At 44.0% G+C, this 21,366-nt stretch overlaps 1 protein-coding gene across 2 annotated transcripts in view; it reads left to right on the top strand.

Annotated features, from left to right (window-relative positions):
• LOC139531934 (POU domain, class 6, transcription factor 2-like) overlaps positions 1-21,366 on the top strand; it is a 99,059-nt gene that overhangs the window by 9,178 nt on the left and 68,515 nt on the right. The window contains exons 3-4 of one of the 2 annotated variants that reach the window (XM_071328949.1): positions 11,329-11,426; positions 17,828-18,035. In XM_071328949.1, the coding sequence (XP_071185050.1) occupies positions 11,329-11,426; positions 17,828-18,035 (306 nt within the window). Of the gene's footprint in view, positions 1-11,328; positions 11,427-17,812; positions 18,036-21,366 lie in introns of both variants that reach the window. The other variant, XM_071328948.1, reaches the window with a different exon arrangement.

Raw genomic sequence — 21,366 nt, 5'->3', positions numbered from 1 at the left:
TGCATTTCATACCATCACTCACTTATCTCCCACTTCCTCATCCCCTTGTCTCCTTCAACCTGCCTTTCACTCTTCTGCATAAACACAAAGACAAACACTGCTGGAGGCAGCCCCCCGCACCTATTATTTTTGTGTAATCAGCTTAGTGAGCAGGGCGAGTGACTGGAGGGGGGGGGGGGGGGTTTGGCTGCTTGCTAATGCAAAGAGGCCTGTAATGTCCTGCTGTGCTGGGGTTAAGTAATGAAGTGGTAGAGACACAGTGTGTGAATGGGACCAGCTCAGTAAAGTTAAAGAGACTAGGATAAAGGAGAAGAAGAAAGGGAGTAGGACTCTCTCTCCCTCTCTCTCTCTCTCTCTCTCTCTCTCTCTCTCTCTTTCTCTCCAGGAGGTTGATCTCATTAGGAGGATTTCAGCTGCATGCCTATAAAGCAGGTGTAATACATTCTCTAATGCGCCCGGAGTTCCCGTGGGCTATCTTCGCTATCTTTACCATCACAGATCAGATAGCATTGAGGAACAAGGAGAGAATAAGGAAGATGGAGATGGACACGGAGAGAAGGTCATCCGTTTTACACATAAAAACCCCAGTCATGTAGATTACATTCATAGTGACACTGAGCACTTCAAAGTGACTGATATTATGATCTGTTGAATATATTGTGCAGATACAGTAGAAATGAATTGTTAACCTTTGCGTTGCTGAACAAACAAATATTGTAAAGCAAATTATATTGAGGGCACTTTGCCAGTGGCAAAGGAAATGTAATGAATACTATAATACACTTTATTCTGTTCTCACCATACTCTGGGGGAAATGATACTTTTCAAAGAAATATGTATTGCATAGTCTAGTTTCCATAAACAATATCAAAAAGCTCTTCATGTTGGACTAACAAAGAAACGTCACAGCTCCTTGGCGTTGACACGTTCGTTGATGTTTGGAAATAATTGAAGCAGGGAATGGAAATTACAATGTTGTCTTTGACTTGTGTGGCGTGAACCAGAGATCCATCCAAGCCCATGTGTCCTTCACAGCCCTTTATTATTTATAGCGCTCGTTCTTTGAGCAATGACCAGTACTAATGCATAACCTTCTGTCCTTCTGGCTGATTCGCTTCCTTTGAAACCAAAGATTGAGGGAAGAGAAAAGGGTGTGTGGAGGAGGCGGGGGTGCAGGGGAGGGGGTGCGGGGGGGGGGGGGGGGGGGGGGGGGGGGGTATAGGGCAGTCAAGATCCAGGCTATCGAGAAGTTATTATGTTTTTTCCCCCCCCCCTTCATATCTGAGGATGTGAAATAACATTGTGATGCTTCTTTTCTTGGGAAATGGAGTTACGGGCTTCAAAGCAATAGTCGATCCTGTACGTTCCCCTCCCTCCACAGCGTGACGGCACTATGAGAATGTTGTGTACTGTGGAAATTCTGTTAGAGAGAATGGAGGGTCGGTTCTGCCCCCCCCCCCCCCCCCCTTCACCATGTTTGTTGTTATGCCCATAGAATCTATATAGTTAAAACATTGCAGAACTTTGCATTTTCACCGTGTCACCCCCTGACTAATAGTGAGTTGTATAAATCCTTATTTGGAGGTTAGCACCCTGCTTCACATTGCTGGGGATTGAGGTGAGATAGACTCCTATGCAGACTGGAGCACTTTCTGTGATTCTGGGATGATAGATGCTGCACAGTAGCAGTGTAATCCATTATTATGATACTGTTATGAGAGTGGACGATGTGGAGGCAGAGTATTGGGGGGGAACAGAAGCTTTGTGGGACAGGGGGCAGAAAGTGGGACAGCATTAGTGTAGGATAGCCTGAGGGCCCGAGGCTGATGTGTCAAGCGTGATATGTGGGTGTCTAGTCGCCCCCCGCACCGGCCCCTGTCCCCTTCCCCATCCCCGGCCCAGTCTCCACCCACAGACGCCACCGGCTGCCTCTTAATTGTTCTGCCACTGCTCTCGTTTGGCCAGATGCAACGCAGGTTGACAGGCGGCCGCTCTTTGGACGCGGTGAGTTCACCGTACATTCTACATTTTCTGCCTACAGTAATGTAAGGGTTGTGAACAGTTCACATAGATATCACTGTTTCTTTCTTTGATACACTATATATACAAATGTATGTGGACACCCATTCAAATGAGTGGATTCGGCTATTTCAGCCACACCCGTTGCTGACAGGGGTATAAAATAGAGCACACAGCCACGCAATCTCCATAGACAAACATTGGCTGTAGAATGGCCTTACTGAAGAGCTCAGTGACTTTCAACGTGGCACCGTCATAGGATACCACATTTCCAACAAGTCAGTTCGTCACATTTCTGCCCTGCTAGAGCTGCCCCGGCAACTGTAAGTGCTGTTATTGTGAAGTGGAAACGTCTAGGAGCAACAACGGCTCTGCTGCGGAGTGGTAGACCACACAAGCTCACAGAACGGGACCACCGAGTACTGACGCATGTAGCGCAAAACAAATAATCTGCCCTCGGTTGCAACACTCACTACCGAGTTGCAAACTGGCTCTGGAAGCAATGTCAGCACAATAACTGTTTGTCGGGAGCTTCATGAAATGCATTTCCATGGCCGAGCAGCCGAGCAGCTAAGATCAACATGTGCAATGCCAAGCGTCAGCTGGAGTGGTGTAAAGCTCACCGCCATTGGACTCTGGAGCAGTGGAAACACGTTCTCTGGAGTGATGAATCACTGGGTTTGACGGATGCCAGGAGAACCCTACCTGCCCCAATGCATAGTGCCAACTGTAAAGTTTGGTGGAGGAGGAATAATAGTTTGGGGCTGTTCGGGCTAGGCCCCTTAGTTCCAGTGAAGGGAAATCTTAACGCTACAGCATACAATGACATTCTAGACCATTCTGTGCTTCCAACTTTGTGGCAACAGTTTGAGGAAGGCCCTTTCCTGTTTCAACATGACAATGCCCCCGTGCACAAAACGAGGTCCATACAGAAGTGGTTTGTCGAGATCGGTGTGGAAGAGAGCCCTGACCTCAACCCCTGCGAGCCAGGCCTAATCGCACAACATCAGTGCTCAACTCCCTAATGCTCTTGTGGCTGAATGGAAGCAAGTCCCCGCAGCAATGTTCCAACATCTAGTAGAAAGCCTTCACAGAAGAGTGGAGGCTGTTATACCAGCAAAAGGGGGACCAACTCCATATTAATGCCCATGATTTTGGAATGAGATGTTCGACGAGCAGGTGTCCACTAGGGCTGTGGCGGTCACAAAATTTTGTCAGCCGGTGATTTTTTTAGCAAATAACTGTCGGTCTCACGGTAATTGCCTGTTAATTAACATAAACACATTTAGCATCTCCTGGCTTCCACACATAGTCTACAAGCCACTGATGCAGACCTTTGGAACATCTACATTTTAAAAAGTCTAATAAATCCATGTAATATAGCATACACCTTCACCATAAATCCAATATTTATTTTAGACAGGTCTAAAGAAGCATGATATGAAGAAAATGTAGTCTATTTCAAAAGGACAGAATAGCATACTCTAAGTTGTCCTTATGTTAGGTCCTGATCTGGCTATTCCAAATGGCTGTGGGCTACACTAGTTCATTTAGCAGACAAGATTTGCTTTGAATTCCGTGGCATTCTTTTATAGTATGAAGAATACAATTTAACAAAGCTGAATAAAATAGAAAGGAGATTTGAGGGAATGCGCACATGCGGCTATTGTGTTGAGCGGTTACCAAATAAATATGTATTCCTATATGCTTAATTTAGAGTTATTAATGTAACTTTAGTTCTTCTACAAATGTTAGGCCACATGATGCGACTCTATCATGTGATCAGCTCTTTCTCACAGGCTACAAGTGAAGACAGACACATCGGGGATGCAACTGCAAGAGTCCTTATCCAATTCCGACGTGCATATTGAAAGAAGATATTGAAAGAACTGTCCACGTTTACTTTTCGTCTGCTAACAAGATGATTAGGACTAACGAACAGCAAAAGCACTAGCCTATGTCATTCTACTGTCCCCCATAGTACAAAAGTCGACCTATTCTATTCTGTGCAAGAAATAAATATTCCAAATATAGTCTGGGACAGTTATGGGATGCGATAGATCCCAAATTAATACAACCACTAGCATCCCTCAAAAAAATGTTAAGCAATGTGGCTGACGCAACAGATCAGAACGTTTAGCTTAAAATGTTGATAAACTATGTGGCTATTTCTTCACATTATAAGCGCAGCAATGCACACATGGAAGTAGCCTGTAAGCGAGAATGTTCCATTAGCGGAAAACACCATTATCAAAAGTGACCGCAAATACAATTATGCATGTAATGCTTTTATTATAAAGGTGCATTTTTATGGTGAAAATGATCTTCCCCAAACTTGAAACTCTCGCGCTGCTTATATATACCAGTTAGGCTCTACAGCCCTTGTAAAGCGCATTAATGTGCTTAATTTTAGGAATTTATTTGGCCACTTTAGTTGTGATACAAACCTTATCAAAACATATAGACCTATGGGCTAGGCTACATGAGGTGTGCCACTATGAATCGAAAAAGTCAACAACAACAAAAAGGCATTGTTTCTTATGCTGGGCATCATTCACAAGTGATAATATATAATTCAGAAGTAATAGGCTGATATTGTCACCCATCAGACTATTCTTGATTTAATCTTGTCTTTACATATACTAAATAATATATGTGTGATATTTGTTTTGATTTAGAATGGACCATTATCATGCACCTGTCTCGAAACAGGGGCAGCGGGGGAAAAATACATTTAATCTATTCACTTAAATAGCGAATGGAGGACGCTTTTCTCGTGGTTCGTTTTCATGCCAGTCAGGTATGCAATACTCCTGTTTAAAATATAAGCAATGTGCTTAATATTAGGAAAGTTGAGAAATAAATATAGTAGACGTAGTCTATAGAAAATTGATGGGATCCTCCTCTTTTTAGTAATTGCATAGCCTATAGAAATGTTGACATGAGACATGAGCTCATGGGCTCTCAAGAAGTGTTTAATGTGATTTTTGATTTAATTTGCATTGATGTCAGAGTGATTAGAGGGACAATAGAGGGCTGAGTACCAGGCAGTTAGCACATTTGGTAGACTACTAATGACCAGCAGCCACATCAGAGCTTGGAGAAGCCTAATCACATGTGACTAAATGGTCATGTGGAATCTGACTGCCTTCACCACTCGTGACCACCGGTGTGGCGGTAATACGGTCACCGCAACAGCCCTAGTGTCCACATAGTTTTAGTCATGTAGAGTACTTTTGAAATGAATTGCATATAATGATGAATCACTTATTTGCTCTTCATTTGAAGCCGTATTACTCCACAAATCACTTTGTTTGTGACAGGAAAACACATTGGATAGAGATCCAGACAGAGAGCTATGGTTAAAGAGAAACCCTCTTGCGTGACGATGAAGGGGGCACCAGATCAGGCTGAATCCTATTTACCACAAATATAATTTAAGTAATTTCAGAAGAGGCTCCCATCAATAGGAAGGGAGGCACCTCAGCATTCTCCAGCTCTCCTAACAGGCTTACAGCTCTCTCAGGCAGGCCCTGATTTCACCGTCCATGCTGCACTGATGACCATAAAAGGATGAGGAATAATTTGGGATTGTTATTGGTCTCTTTCAACCCTGAGGTAATCAGGTTGACATTGCTTGGGGAATGAGGAGAATGGACCGCAACAGATGTACTCATGTGCAAAGTGTTTTGCTCCCCTGAGAGCTGCCTGCACAAATGCTCTCTCTCTCTCTCTCTCCAACTCTCCCCCTCTTCCTCCTCTCCACCCCCCCGTCTCTCTCACTCTTCATCACACCCTCTCCTTCTTGACCTTTGCGATGAGCATTACCCCTTCTCTCCAATTGACCTCATCCTGTCCCATTTGTGCTCTCCAGTCTGCTTGGCTCCTGGTCCACTTCAAGGCAGAAGGAGAGGCAGGTAAGAGCAGGCCAAGAGTACTTCCTGTTGGAGGAAGACCCATGGCCATGTAAGAGAGGATAACTATGGGAGGATGCTACTTCCCTGTTATCAGTTGCATTTACATACTGACGATGACCAATAACTACACTGAGCAGCAACAGGGGGGTCTATACTTCAAAAACATTGTTTTTACCCTGTAATAATTTCTTAATGGGAAGACAGTCTTTAGTCAGTCTCTATACCCCCCCCCCCCCCCCCCTCTATCCCATATTCTCTGGTGATCCTGTAATTACTGACGCCAGAAGTGGCTGAAAAATCCAATCCACACTGCCATGTGCTTTGCTTTTCTTCCCATGTAATACCTTGACTCCATAATTCCACTTATTGGTGGAATAATGAATGAATTTGATATTTTTGCCTGTAGGGTCTGGAGCTCCTTGCTGCTCCAGCAGAAATCAACCATTAATATAAGGGGCCCAGAGAGACTGGCTCGGCCCCTGACCACCAAGCCCCTGCGCTGGGCCCTTAATTAAGGAAATGACAGCTCTCCAGGCTCTAGTGTACGATAATGCAGCTAATGGTATTACAGGCAGCCACTCAACAGTCAATGTCTGGTGTGTTCCGACTCCAAAAACGCTATTGACGTATAACCAGCCAGCCTCTCCTCTGAGGGTCTCTAAACAGAGTATTACTTTCCTGCTCATCCTCAGGGAGCCATCTAATAAAGAGGACCCAGAGGTTATTGGCGGAACATTATCCTCTGGGTTATTGTTGAGGGATTTGGTGTGCTCAATGCAAGACAGAACAATGCTACAGACGTATTTGATCACCCTTTTTGCAGGACAACGTTCCTGCCACGCAGGAAATGTCAAATGTGTAGTGTATTTGGCCAATGGTGCATGTCTTAACCTAGTTTGAGAAAAGCTAAGGGATTGGTCGAAAGATGGCTGAGTTATTGACAAATCCAAAATCTAATTGTATGTGTCCATTTAAACCACTGTAAATCCAGGTCACTATACAGTACTGTCCCTTCTCTTATTTTCAGATATAATGCAGTATGACTTACTGGGGAATAGGAAACTCTCTCTCTCTCTCCTCCTCTCCCTCTTTCGCTCCCGCGCGTAGAAAACTTGTGTTTGTGCCAATACCATAAAAGCTATGCCGTGTCAGGCATTTCAGAAGCATTAGTGGAATCAATGGCCAAACAATCCAGCACAATTGCTCTGGTATTGATAGAATTAAACCTTGTGTATGATGTGACTTGTCATTTCTTTGGCCCAGTATGACGCCCTGACCCCCATCATCAGTGAATCTCTATTGATTCCTGCAGCCTGGGCTTTCACTCTCATTTGTTTAGCACTCAACAATAAGGAACAAAAACACATATTTCCATAGCAAATAGAAACTGTATGATAAGAATGCACAAATGTGTTTTCTTTTGAATGTCGATATTGTGTTGATATTTAATAGTACAAAAAAAGCATGAATAATAAATACGGAGGGGGAATAAACTGTGTTGAGATACGTTTAGTCATTGGTGTTGTTAATATATTAAATGCACGTTGTCATTTATTAGGATGACTCATGTACTGGAGGCAGCTCTGCAGGGTAGCCACTAGATGGCACAGCAACAAAGTCATAAAATCGGATTTTAAACCTAACCTTAACCCTAACCCTAACCTTAACCAAAGTGCTAACCTTAAATGAAGACCAAAGGCACAGTTTGTATAGCCAAGTTTGACTTTGCCGCTGGCCCATCTAGAAATCACTCAGCTCTGCCTCCAGGACAAGATTCATCCCAATACACGTCAACCTGCATATTACATCTCAATGAGAACAGCTACATAACGAAACAACATGCCCTCAGCCCAGCTTTTTGAAAAGAGCCATTACTAAAAAAAAGGGGGGGTTGGGGAGTTTATGGGCTGGTTGATTTTGAAAAGCCTGAATCGTTACCGCGGCGCTCTCTCCTATATTTGACAGCTTATAATGCATCGCCACTAAAATAGCTTAAGTGTTAACGCTTCTTTTATGGACAAAAATTGATTCATAAATGCAGTGGGGTGAAAGCTAACTCGGACACAAAGCCTTCAATAACACCCATGTCATTCACATGGTCAATGGATAAAGCAGTTGTTGCATTAGAGTAGATGGCAAACTGATTGCTTTATGAAATGCGGACTAATTGTTTTGTGTGGTGTTGTGCTTGGGGCAGCACTCTGTATTGAGACGAGAGGCGGATGACGTCAATTAAATGCAGCTCTTTGCACCCCATATACAAACCCTCTGCCCTGTGTGGGCATTGGACGTGGCTCTCCAGTCGCCACTTAGGTGATCAATGCAAGATCATTTATTTAGTGTCAGATATTGGGGAATATTTCCACACCATAAGCCACCGATCACTGATATAGGAATCATTATTGTTGTAGTGTAGAAGAGATGACTGTGGTTAGGATATATGGGAGATAGTTTGGGGTTATTCAGTTGTGTTAAATCAGCACAAATAACAGAGTTGAGAAATTGTATTTTATAATAGCAAGCATTAAGCTCTTAAGTTCAATGCGAGGTCTATGTGCTGCAATGCTGGGAAAAGGGTACCAAAGAGAGTTTACCAAATCAAAATGAAATGGGAACACATTGACGTTTTCTCGATTTTTGTGCACAAAATAGTGAAGGAATTACTTCAGTCTAAGTATAAAATTGTATTAACGTGTAAGTAGAAAATATGTATAAAACATTATTTCAGCAAACATTTTATCATTCCAAGTGTCATTATAGCTGTTATCAGTCCAGTGTTACTGTCCAAAAGGGAATCCACTTAAAGAAACCTTCACAATATATAAACTGGTTAAAATAACAAAGAACCTAGTAATAAAAGATAATTGAAGATGGACTCCCAAGATATTTCTCCCGTCAGCGTTTTAATTTTGTTAAAGAAATCACGACCAGCACCTTAGGGAAAAGATGTGCATGTGCATTTATTTACTATCGATTCCTTTCCCAGAGCTAAACGTCTTTACGTCACAGATATTTGCAGGCAGATCAAGCTTTCTCTTAACATCCCGCTGAAATTATTGCGAGATGACGCAATGAAGGCATACAGCAGTTATTTAATAAGCCATAGCCCTCTGCGCTGCTTATCAAATGGAATATATTATTCACTACACCAACTGTGTTCATTACTTATTGATTGGTATTGCCATGCTGTAAACTTTCATTCGCTCATCAATAATAGAGCAGAGTGATCCCTCTGATTAGGGGTGGATGCCATAGTCAAGCCGCTGTTTATTTCATCTCTGATATTGAGACGGAATGGATATATGCTAATGAGATGAACTGCTGCCAGTGTTCAATGTTCAATTCCACTGTCGTGTTTCGTCGTTCTTTGATATGACATTTGATGATATGCGTGCTTGTAGTTGTCGAAATTGATCGGAAACCAGTGGGGTCATTGAGTAATGCTTAATATATTCACAAATATGAACGAGATCCTCAATTGACTTGTGAATTTCCGGTTGTCATTATATGAAGAAACCTGTCTTCAAAAGACATTAGATCAAGTCAGAGGAAATGGTTGAATTGATGTCATGTATCATATCAGTGAGAAACCCTAAACTTAGCTCATCATCACGCAATTATGATAACGTCTTTTGAATGTTTGCCCCGGTGTTAGGATGAGACTAGGTTTCTGCTGTCCAAATCCAAAGCCATTGTCTTCAAAATGGTTTTACTTCTCTTCAGTAATTAAAGGCATTGGGTTGGGCTATGTTTGACCCATAATGGGTAAAATTGGTAAGAAACTGCACTGTCTAATGTTAAGTGACTGCAGGGTTGACAAGCTTGGGTTTATGTGGACCAATATCAAGACACAGGCCCAGTGAGCCAGAGGTAGAAACCAGCTCAAAATGCGGGCTTGTCCCCCAGGGCAATTAAATCAAGCATCAAATGCTTAAGGTTCATTTGATGGGTCATGCCATTCACCAATTATTTGGAGTTTATGTAAAGATGAGATGATTTTGGATGGCAGAGTGGAGTTTCGGACGTAATGCGCAAATTTGTACCGTCCCAGTCCCACACAACCAACCAGCAACCACATCTTGACAGCAAAGCCTTCAGTAATACAAAGGTCAAACTTTGATGCAGTGATTCTTTTAGATATATTTGTCTTCTTGTAACTTGCTCAAATTGAAAAGGGATACACCAGTGTATTCACGTTCTTTCGCTTCCTCTAGAACTCTCCCACTCGCTTTCCTACTTTCCTCGATTTGTTTACTTCTTTTACCAACTTGAATTCAAGTTTTTGTGGAAAGTGAGTTTTAATCTGTTGTACAATACATTGAAAGAGTTGTATAGTAGCCTACCATTGATGTATGGCTGCATTTAGAGAAAATATCAATATGCCGAGACCTCTATATTGATGACTTCTTTTGACTTGTGATCAATGTTCTTGACTTTTGGCAAAGATGGACGTTATACAAGTTAGCCCATACGGTATAAAAGCAAATAGTTTATCATTGAACTATCTGAAGGAATATACTTTTAATGAATAGTTTCATGGTTTATCTACTGTATAAAAGTTTCAACAGCTAGGCAGAAGGGACCTATAAAAACTGTACTATAGTGGCAAGGGACTTTTCTATCAGAACACGTCATCACACATGATGACTGAAGTCTGAGATGCGCATGAGCTGTAGAGAGATGCTGAGAGCGAGACTCCATGTTTTAACAGTCCGTGCCTGTGTCCCAAATGGCGCCCTATGGGCTCTGGTCAAAAGTAGTGCCCTACGTAGGGAATAGGGTGCCATTTGGGACACAAACCTGTGTCTCACCGCCCACCCACCCTGAGTGGTTTTGTTTTCTCTCCTGCCGTCACATCACACAGCAGGCCAGGCTTATTATCATGTCCCTGTCGGATGTGCTCCTCCTTGCTCCGCCGTGGCCTCATACTGTAGGAAACAGGTCTAATTGTGTCTCAGAGCCACAGGCTGCCTTCTGGTACAAGGAGGGGGGGGGGGGGGGGGGTAGATGGGTGATGATACTCAACAATGTAAATGTGGGAATAATGCAGGGCCAGGCCCCACAGTTTATGTGGACCTCCATCTCTCATCCCTCAGCTGTAATCGAGGCCGTCGGGGAGCGGCTGCCTGGTAAGCATCATCCTCACGTCAATGAGACTCTCAACTGGCGGGTCTTTTATTCAGCGCTGATTGTGAACGGTGCCGCAGCGGTTATTGATATAGCACTTTAACACAAAATCCCCTCCCCTCCCCTCCGTACTCGGGGCTGTGTGATCACAGCTGGCTATGTCTGTGTCTGGATGTTTTTTTGTGCATGATTGTTTCAACGTTATAGTGGATTAACATCTCGCTCCCCCTCCCCCTCTCTCCCCCTCTATCTTTCTCTACCTCAGGAGCCCGTGATGGCTCTGTCCAGTCTGATGCCAGCAGCAGCCCGTCAGAACAGAGTCAGCTGGGACAGTGTCACCCAGCCTACCCGGTGGGACCACAGGTGGGTGTCTCTCCATGTCTCCTATTGACCTGCACCCAGTGGTGGAAAAATGACCCAATTGTCATACTTGAGTAAAAGTAAAGATACTTTAATAGAAGATTACTCAAGTAAAACTGAAATTCTCCCAGTAAAATACTCCTTGAGTAAAAGTCTAATAGTATTTGGTTTTAAATATACTTAAGGAACAAAAGTAAATGTAATTGCTAAATTATACTTAAGTATCAAATGTAAAAGTACCAATAATAATAAATTCCTTATATTAAGGGGCACACTCCAGAGGCACTCTCCAACACTCAGACATAATTTACAAACAAAGCATTTATGTTTAGTGAGTCTGCCAGATCAGAAGCAGTGGAGATGACCGGGGATGTTATCTTGATAAGTGTGTGAATTTGACCATTGTCCTGTTCTGCTAAGCATTCAAAATGTAACGAGTAATTTTGGGTGTCAGGGAAAATGTATGGAGTAAAAAGTACATTATTTTCTTTAGGAACGTAGTGAAGTAAAAGTAAAAGTTGTCAAATATAAGTAGTCAAGTAAAACATACAGATATCCCCCAAAAACGACTTAAGTACTACCTAAGTAGTACTTAAGTACTTTACACCACTGGCTGCACCTAAACACATCCCACCAGATATTACTGTATCCCACCAGATACAGCAGAACATGAAAATGATCTCCAAATTATATCAAATCCTCCCCAAAGATAATCAGTTGAGATGTCTTTATGAGCATATACTATAAAGCAGTTTTTTGGTGATCACTTTGTCATCAACATAGAATATAGAGAGTTGTTTACATTTCCTCTACCCCTCCCCTTCAAGGCCAACAAAACGCACTCCAACCGCAGGCAGCCCTACTAAACAGCTCAATAGGACAGCCAGTGTATGTGATTGGTTTTACTGGGCTGGTGGCTCTGCCCCGTTTAATGAACATTTATCTCATTAGTGGTGTCTCACTGTCACCTCCCTAAACACAGTAGTGTGAACAGCCAGACAGGCAACCAAGCAGGCACAGAGCTTCCCTCCCTCCCTTCCCTTAATGAGCACACTCTCCCGGCACTCAGGGGTTTGAATCCCAAATGACACCCTATTCCCTTTATAGTGCACTACTTTTGACCTGAGCTCCATGGGCCCTGGTTAAAAGTAGTGCTCTAGGGAATAAGGAATAGGGTGCCATTTGGGACACGGCACTCAGTGTTACTCAATTAAGGGATCCGCTACTGAATCAATCCTCATCAGGGTAAACAAAAGAGGATATGTGAGGGGAAGAGAGACTAACTCACTGAGTTCCCTGCTGAATTATCTCACTCAGCTCAGCAGAATGAGCAGCCAACAACCAGACTGATTAAAACCACACTGTTGATGAGAGACATGATAGCTGTTTAATACACGGATGCTAAACAAGGGTATTAGACCAAATAGAAATGCTTTAGTGCAGCTGGTTGTGCCAGAGCGTACTGTATGAGCTAGAAGAGATTGTTCCCCCAACAGTCTCAGTCTAATATATTAATGCTGTCAGTACAGTCTCAGTGAATCTAACACTTTTCAGAAACAAAGGCGCTGCGCATGCCATAACCAATTCTCCTGTTTCGGGATCAATATGTTTTGATAGATCCTCTCTCCGGAGCCGGATATTGTGCGAACAGCCATTATCCGAGGGTAGTTTACCCAACATGAATGTGCCTTCCTCCCCCCGACAAAAGTTGTCTATCTCTGTGATTACGGGCAATTTCTCAGAGCCTGCCTGTGCTGCAGATGGAAGGGCCTGCTGGCCCCTAATGGGCAGAGAGGCAGGGTACCTCATCTAGGTCTAAAGCCCCATCCAGCTCCACCCAGACCCCATCCAGAGCCCAACTCGACCCAGAACACATGCAGAGAGGCAGGGTACCTCATCTAGGTCTAAAGCCCCATCCAGCCCCACCTAGACCCCATCCAGACCCCATCCAGAGCCCAACTCGACCCAGAACACATGCAGAGAAGCAGGGTACCTTATCCAGGTCTGGATTCCCACCCAGACCCCATCCAGAGCCAAACTCCAACCCAGAACACTTGCCTGCTCCCTTGGAGCCCCACTCCTCCACACTCAGCTGTCAGCCATGCCAACGCCAGTACCACACCATCCCCACTAGACCTGTGTTGGAAAGACAGGCAAGACAAACAAAGAATGGGAAATAATACCGAACTATTCACACACAGACACCCAAAGGAAGCAGAGTGGGTTGTTTACTATAATGCTCTGGCATTTTAAAAGACAATATAGTTTTTACGATCTGGAAAGTGGTGGCGGCCAGAGGCTAGTTTTTCAGATGTAATCTTCAGTTGAATTAGTACTCACGCTTTGCATGTTTTACCGAAGCAAGTTGGGTAGACAATCAATTTCTAAACTGCCCCCGCCTCTTCTCTTCACAAAAGCCATGAGCCGCCCAGCAACAAACAAACACAGCCTAAAGACAAATAACAAGGGGTCTTATTTACTCGAGGTGCTCTGAAGCTGGCAGACACGTGCTTGAAATAGTACATTGGCAGTACATTTGATGTATGTAGAATTGTTTTTTAATATCATTCCCTTCCATGTAGCTCTGTCTTCAGTGTCAGGCGAAAGGATCTCATTTAATTTGAAGTTGAAATGAATGTTCAAAGATGTCTTTGATTATCTGCCACTACAATTCAACATGAAATTTACTTTAAAAAACAAGATTAAACATATGTCACTTGCGCTGACAAAATTCCCCCCTTTGTTATTGTCCTTTGATGGTTAGTCTTTGCTCACTCAAATGACTAATTCCTTATTTATAGCTAATGACAAACGTAATTTGGAATACGTTCAAAGTCAACCAGTGGCACTCCTTTGTGTTATGATTTTCTATAGTACTTCAAAGCAAACTAAAATGGTTCTGAATGTTTTTTAAACCTAATGAGTATTGACTATTTAAGCAATAAGGCATGAGGGGATGTGGTATATGGCCAATATACCACGGCTAAGGGCTGTTCTTAAGCACGACGCAACGCGGAGTGCCTGGATACAGCCCTTAGCCATGGTACAGTATATTGGCCATATACCACAAACGCCCGAGGAGCCTTATTGCTATTATAAACTGTTGACCAATGTAATTAGAGCAGTGAAAATAAATGTTTTGTCATACCCTGGTATACGGTGTGATATACTACGGCTGTCAGCCCATCAGCATTCAGGGCCCGAACCACCCGGTTTATAATAACTTAAAAAATAATAATCATTGTTATTTAATCAGTTTTGTTTACAGGATACAGTTGCTAGCACTAAACCTCTCCCCATGTCATTGACTATCAAAGCTTCGTCGCTGGTCACCTTTTGATCAAAGGTGTAGGTGAAAGAAATACATGAGGAAATTAGAAACATATGTAGGTTTTCTCTTGCCCTGTTGTCTGTTTGAATGCAAGTGTTTCACCTTCCAATCTCTCCCAGCCTCTTGGCTTTAAACCCGTGTAACATCACATTCCTTAAGCTGTGATCGTGTCGGAACTGGTGCTTGCTTTCCTTAGCGCGCCGGGTTATCTTAGTGACACCGCTGTCACCCAGCAGCACCAAGCCTGGAAGTATGGTGGCATGTTGGCACCAGTCGGGCCCCGCCGCTCCCTCGCCACAGACGCCCCATTCAAAATAGAAGCAGATAGCTGCCTAGTACTGTTAAAGTTTCGTGGGCTCAGGCCAGTGTAGAGGAGTAATGCAGAGCAGGAGCAGCACCGAGGTCGCAGGGCAGGCAGGTATACTACAGGCATACAGGAGCTGAGACGTTTAAGGGATGTTTTTTAGGCTGGGCTTGGACACAAAGACACCATGCATTCTTTCTGTCTAGAGGGGCACAACCCAGCAGATGTTTTAGGAATGTCGTTTTACGCCATGTAAAAGGCTTGTTTCCTCTGATGACTTTATGAGAAGTCTGCATCTGGCAAACGGAAGAAAAATCTCGATGATATCAAGTTGAATGCATATCTGGATGTCACAGCTCTGTAATTCCGGTGGTGCTACAACCTTTCCACACCTTGTGTAAAGAACATGAGTTAAACTCGGGGTCAAAGCACTGTGGCAATAGAAATGTTGTCTGTATATTTGCAAACCCACTCCTTGTGAAGATACATTTGAACTGCTCCTCTACTCTGCCAAATATCTCCTGATCTCCAGATAACATATCTTAGCGTACATCTTAGCGTCTGTGTCTATGACTGCACAGATTCTACTCTGACTAATATTAGTGAATGCGGACATGAGGAGGAAAGTGCTGATATTTGGAGAAATGACTGAATCTACGGTACCAGAGGTCAAATCAAATCAAATTTTATTTGTCACATGCACCGACTACAACAGGTGTACACCTTACAGTGAAATGCTTACTCGCAAGCCCTTAACCAACAATGCAGTTTTAAGAAAAATAAGAGTTAAGAAAAATATATACAAAATAAACTAAAGTAAAAAATAAAAGAGCAACAATAAAATAACAATAACGAGGCTATGTACAGGTGGTACAGGTACCGAGTCAATGTGCGGGGGTACAGATTAGTCAAGGTAATTGGGGTAATATGTACATATAGGTAGGGGTAAAGTGACTATGCATAGATAATAAATAATAAATAGCGAGTAGCAGCAGCGTGAAAAAAAGGGGAGAGGGTCAATGCAAATAGTCCGGGTAGCCATTTGATGAGCTGTTCAGCAGTCTTATTGCTTGGGGGTAGAAGCTGTTAAGAAGCCTTTTGGACCTAGACTTGGTGCTCTGGTACCGTTTGCTGTGCGGTAGCAGAGAGAACAGTCTATGACTAGGATGGCTGGAGTCTTTGGCAATTTTTAGGGCCTTCCTCTGACACCACCTAGTATATAGGTCCTGGATGGCAGGAAGCTTGGCCCCAGTGATGTATTGGGCCGTACGCACTACCCTCTGTAGTGCCTTGCGGTCATAGGCCGAGCAGTTGCCATACCAGGCGGTAATGCAACCAGTCAGGATGCTATTGATGGTGCAGCTGTAGAACTTTTTGAGAATCTGAGGACCCATGCCAAATCTTTTCAGTCTCCTGAGGGGAAATAGGCACTATCATGCCCTCTTCATAACTGTCTTGGTGTGTTTGGACCATGTTAGTTTGTTGGTGATGTGTACACCAAGGAACTTGAAGCTCTCAACCTGTTCCACTACAGCCCCGTCGATGAGAATGGGGGCGTGCTTGGCCCTCCTTTTCCTGTAGTCCACAATCATCTCCTTTGTCTTGAGAGGTTGTTGCCCTGGCACCACACTGCTAGGTCTCTGACCTCCTCCCTATAGGTTGTCTCATCGTTGTCGGAGATCAGGCCTACCACCGCTGTGTCGTCTGTTAATGATGGTTTTGGAGTCGTGCTTAGCCACGCAGTCATGGGTGAACAGGGAGTACAGGAGGGGACTAAGCATGCACCCCTGAGGGGCCCACCCGTGTTGAGGATTAGCGTGGCAGATGTGTTGTTGCCTACCCTTACCACCTGGGGGCGGCCTTTCAGGAAGTCCAGGATCCATGTGCGAAGGGAGGTGTTTAGTCACAGGGTCCTTATCTTAGTGATGAGCTTTGAGGGCACTATGGTGTTGAACGCTGAGCTGAGCTGTGGTCAGATCTGCTCAATGGATGTTGAGGGCTTTGTACACGTCTCTGTGTGTGGAGTAAAGGTGGTCTGTTTTTTTTTTTTGTAACATGCTGGTAGAAATGAGGTAAAACGGATTGAAGTTTCCCTGCATTAAAGTCCCTGGCCACTAGGAGAGCCGCCCCTGGAGGAGCATGTATACAGCTCGTTGAGTACGGTCTTAGTGCCAGCATCAGTTTCTGTTGGTAAATAGACAGCTACGAAAAATATAGATGAAAACTCTCTTGGTAAATAGTGTGGTCTACAGCTTATCATGACATACTCTACCTCAGGCGAGCAAAACCTGTGTGTTCATTGTAATGAAATGTAAACCATTCTGCATCCATCTGAGAGGAAAATGCACTGCTCTCATTCAAAGGTTGGAGTTGTATTCCTTTTTCCACACGCCAATGAGCAGCACTGCGTTCCGACTGTCACTCTGGCTGTGGCATGTTTCAAAGCAGATGTCATCAACAAAAACAACAGCATTCATCAGAGCAGCACATTGATTAAAGCACTTCAGTCGCTTGAGTGAAATGAGCGTTACACGTGTGGTTACCTTGTTAACCCATTAATTCCCTCCCAGATGAATTTGATGTGAATATCATAATGTATCTTTATGAATGGCGTGTTCCATATCCCGACACAAGACACTCATAAACCTATGGATGAAATGGAATGTGAATGTGACCTCTCGCTACTATGCATACTAATACATTCATCACCTTCACTATGCCTTTTACTAATGTCAATACATTTTTGTAACCCAGTGTCTTTCTATTCAGTCTCTGCTGGTGGCTCAGCAACTAGCCCAGCAGCTGGCCGGGGGGTCTCCAGGCCTGAACCAGCCCATCCTCATCCCCTTCAATACAGGCGGCCACCTGGGAGGCCAGCAGGGGCTGGTGCTCTCGCTGCCCACGGCCAACATCCAGGGCCTGATGGCTGCAGCAGCCGCACAGGGCATCATGACCCTTCCCCTACAGAACCTGCAAGGTAAGAGGGCTGCTCCACCAGATAACCTCCCACAGTAATGCGTATAAATGCATGCATTTGACGTAATAACAGCAGTAATCTTATGTTATAACATTCACCAAAAGTATTTACTCCTCACACACTGTACGTACCAGTATGTACAGTTTATGCTACACAGGTTATGTGTTACGATTCACCTGTAAAAAATGGGGGGGGGGGGGGGTTATGTTCCAAATAGCTGCTCATCTTCAACTTTCCTGGAGAAAGAGCCATATTAATTACAGGTCAGCGTTTTGCCGCGCGGCGCAAAAGCACTTTGTGCCTGTTTTCCCTGCGTAAGAGTGCACTGTACTCTCTTTTCTCTCTTTCCATCCTCATCCGTCCGTCCACGTGGCTGTACTTATCCTCGCCTTTTAAACTTTAATGCCCAAGTGTTCTCTTTTGATCATAGTTGTAAATGGTTTTCATTTTAATGTTTAAAACATTGTCTCTTTTATACCATTAGATTGAGGGATGGCTGGGGAAACCTTCAGTCATGAATGTTGGATGAGAGGGGCCTGGAGTCGCTAATGTAAAAAGATGCCAGGCTGCATGTAAAGCAGTGTGTTTTTGGGTGGAGATTACAATAATGCCAGTGCAGCACAAAGTGCATAGAGAGGAGCCCCCCCCCCCCCCCCCCTCTTCATGTGAAGAAATGGATGGACAGATGGAATGAGTGAGGAAATGGGAAGGAAGGTAGAAGCCCTAATGGACACAAACATGCATAAATAACAACGTGCATCATCGCTATGGGGTGAGCTTTTAATAAACCCCACATCTATCTAGCCATTGAAGCCCCTCCAATGTATCCCGGAGCAATGGAGGATAATGGGACCAGAAGGTCTGTCTGTCTCACACTTCAACAACTCATATTGTATGTGGGACAAGCCAGAGGCTGTGATAACCGACTGACAAACACATTGTCATAATGTTGAAGGAACATAACCAACACCTCTCAATCATCTTTTTTTAACAGACGGTTCGGTCCGCAATCCATTGCTGTACTTCACCATTTGTTGGGTACAAAGCTAAGGAAAGAAATGCCTTCTCTGCTGTTTCTTTTTAAGCGCACAGACGCATTCACACGTTCTCCTCCCATCCCATCTGAGAGGGACGCATTGAAGGGACCTCCGTGGAGAGAAAGTGACACAAGTCAGGAGTGAAGCTAAATGTCTTGACTGTGTCCAGGGGCCTCTGGCCACGCGGCGCCCCTCCAGTCTCCCCTGTCAGAGCTCATCAGGGCCCTGCTGACTATGAGGCCTGCTGGCACAGCACCTCTGTCAGGCAGCCCCGGCCTGCCCCCTTGCCGCTGCCCTCGCCCCTTCGCCCTCTCCCCCCCCTCTACTCACCCCAGTCCCCCTCAGCCCTGATTAATCACACGTTTACTGTTGTCAGTGTCCCTACTCCCTACTGTCGCCTGCAGCGCCCAGAGCTAGCAGCCAGCTCATTTCACGACCTCGGGAGCAAGTGTGTTTACAGCCCTGCTACACCGCACCGTGACACGCTGCTACGCTGGTTAATTAGCATCAGAACAGACACAGACAACTATTAGCCTACAGTAATGAGACTGCAGGAGGATCTCTGACTCTATTTAAATCTAATGACCCAGCTAATGATCAGCAAATATGTCTGTTTGACTTGGGGGGGTGGATTCTTCACAGTACATAGCACAGTTTAGTAGCTACTATAGCCAGGATGGATTCCACTTTTTCCACGCTTTAACAAATGCCCAAATGTGATGCTAAAAAGTATACCTTTTCTGTCAGCGCTCACTGGCTTTTTAATCCGTATTGTTCACCCCATCAGCTTTTTTAAGGTGCTAAACATTCTTACAACTGAGATAAGCAGAGAAATGTGAGAGCCAAGAGGATTCCCGTTAAGCATCTTTGATCACTTATCTCTCGTTAAACACTCCTGGCATTTTGCCTCGTCTAAGATCCTTCTTTAAAATGAATAAAGAGAGAGAGAGAGAGAGAGCGAGGGGAGAGAGAGAGAAAGAGAGAGCGGGAGATAGGGAGGTAGAGAGAGGAGTGTGCAGGCTGGAGAGTTGTGAGAGTGAGACAGAGTGATGAATAACCGTCATTGTAATGAGGTTGTGCAGTAAAGTTGGAGCTGCTGCTTAAATAAAACGGAGCAGCAGCAGCAGCATCTTGCCGCAGACACGGTAAACACAGCAGCACCCAGTGTAACTTGTTATTTGTCAGAATGATTTATGCCAGGAAACATTCTGTACAAACAAATTCCCATTGAAACTAAACAAGGGAGAAAGGTATCTTGTGTAACAGAGTTTGCACTGTTGTACCTGCAAACTAGTTTAGGGTTATGCTGTTTGTCCAATTTTGTGATGATGCATATTGATTAACTGTAATTAACCTAATTTGACGTAATTATTACTATATTACTGTTGTATATTGTATAATTAGATATGTGAATGAAACGAAAAACAGTTGCACAACAAGTAGCTAACTAGATACAGCATTCTTGGAAGTATAGATTACTCACATAAATACCCTGCACTCTTAGAAAAAAAGGTGCTATCTAGAACCTAAAAGGATTCTTCGGCTGTCCCCATAGGAGAACCCCTTTGAAGAACTAGTCTTGGTTCCAGGTAAAAACGCTTTTGGTTCGAGGTTGAACCCTTTTCGGTTCCACATAGAACCCTTTCCACAGAGGGTCCTACAAAGGACCCCAAAGGGTTCTACCTGAAATTAAAAAAGGGTTCTACCTGGAACCAAAAGTAGTTATCATACGGGGACAGCTGAAGAACCCTTTTGGAACCCTTTTTTCTAGGAGTGTGATAACAATTTATTGGATTTTCAACACAGCTTTATTGCACGTACAGCCTACAGTAATTGGCCATGCAAGATTGCCTTCCTTGTATTGTAAGTTGTAAAGTATCAAAGAAACAGAATTGTAAAAGCTCAATGGAGGGAAATAAATGAAACATCATTGGCCTGCTTCTTTTCTCTATGACTGACTCGACACTAATTCAAGACTCAATTCAACCAAACAAACCCTTTTCTTGTTAATAAGCGTATCCCGTCCTTATTTGTTCTCAGCCCAGGCACCAGGCACCGCGCACATGACATCAGAGACCACAGTTCCAATGGTGAGGTGAGAGTATTGTTCCCCTCACTTGAAACGGCACTCAGGGATCCAGGTAGATAAATGCTGTGCATCCCACTCACCTAGCGGTGCCGCCTAATGAGAAGACATGTCAGTAGCAATCAAAGACATGTCTCCTCCATGGTTTGATGAAAACGTTCAAACACTACCGTTTTCATGTTGTGAGTGGGTGTTAACATGATACAAA

This window comes from Salvelinus alpinus, chromosome 10 (assembly GCF_045679555.1).
Source record: "Salvelinus alpinus chromosome 10, SLU_Salpinus.1, whole genome shotgun sequence".
Lineage (NCBI taxonomy): Eukaryota > Metazoa > Chordata > Actinopteri > Salmoniformes > Salmonidae > Salvelinus > Salvelinus alpinus.
Note: the sequence above shows the minus strand (reverse complement) of the source record. Positions and strands in the feature narration are given on the sequence as shown.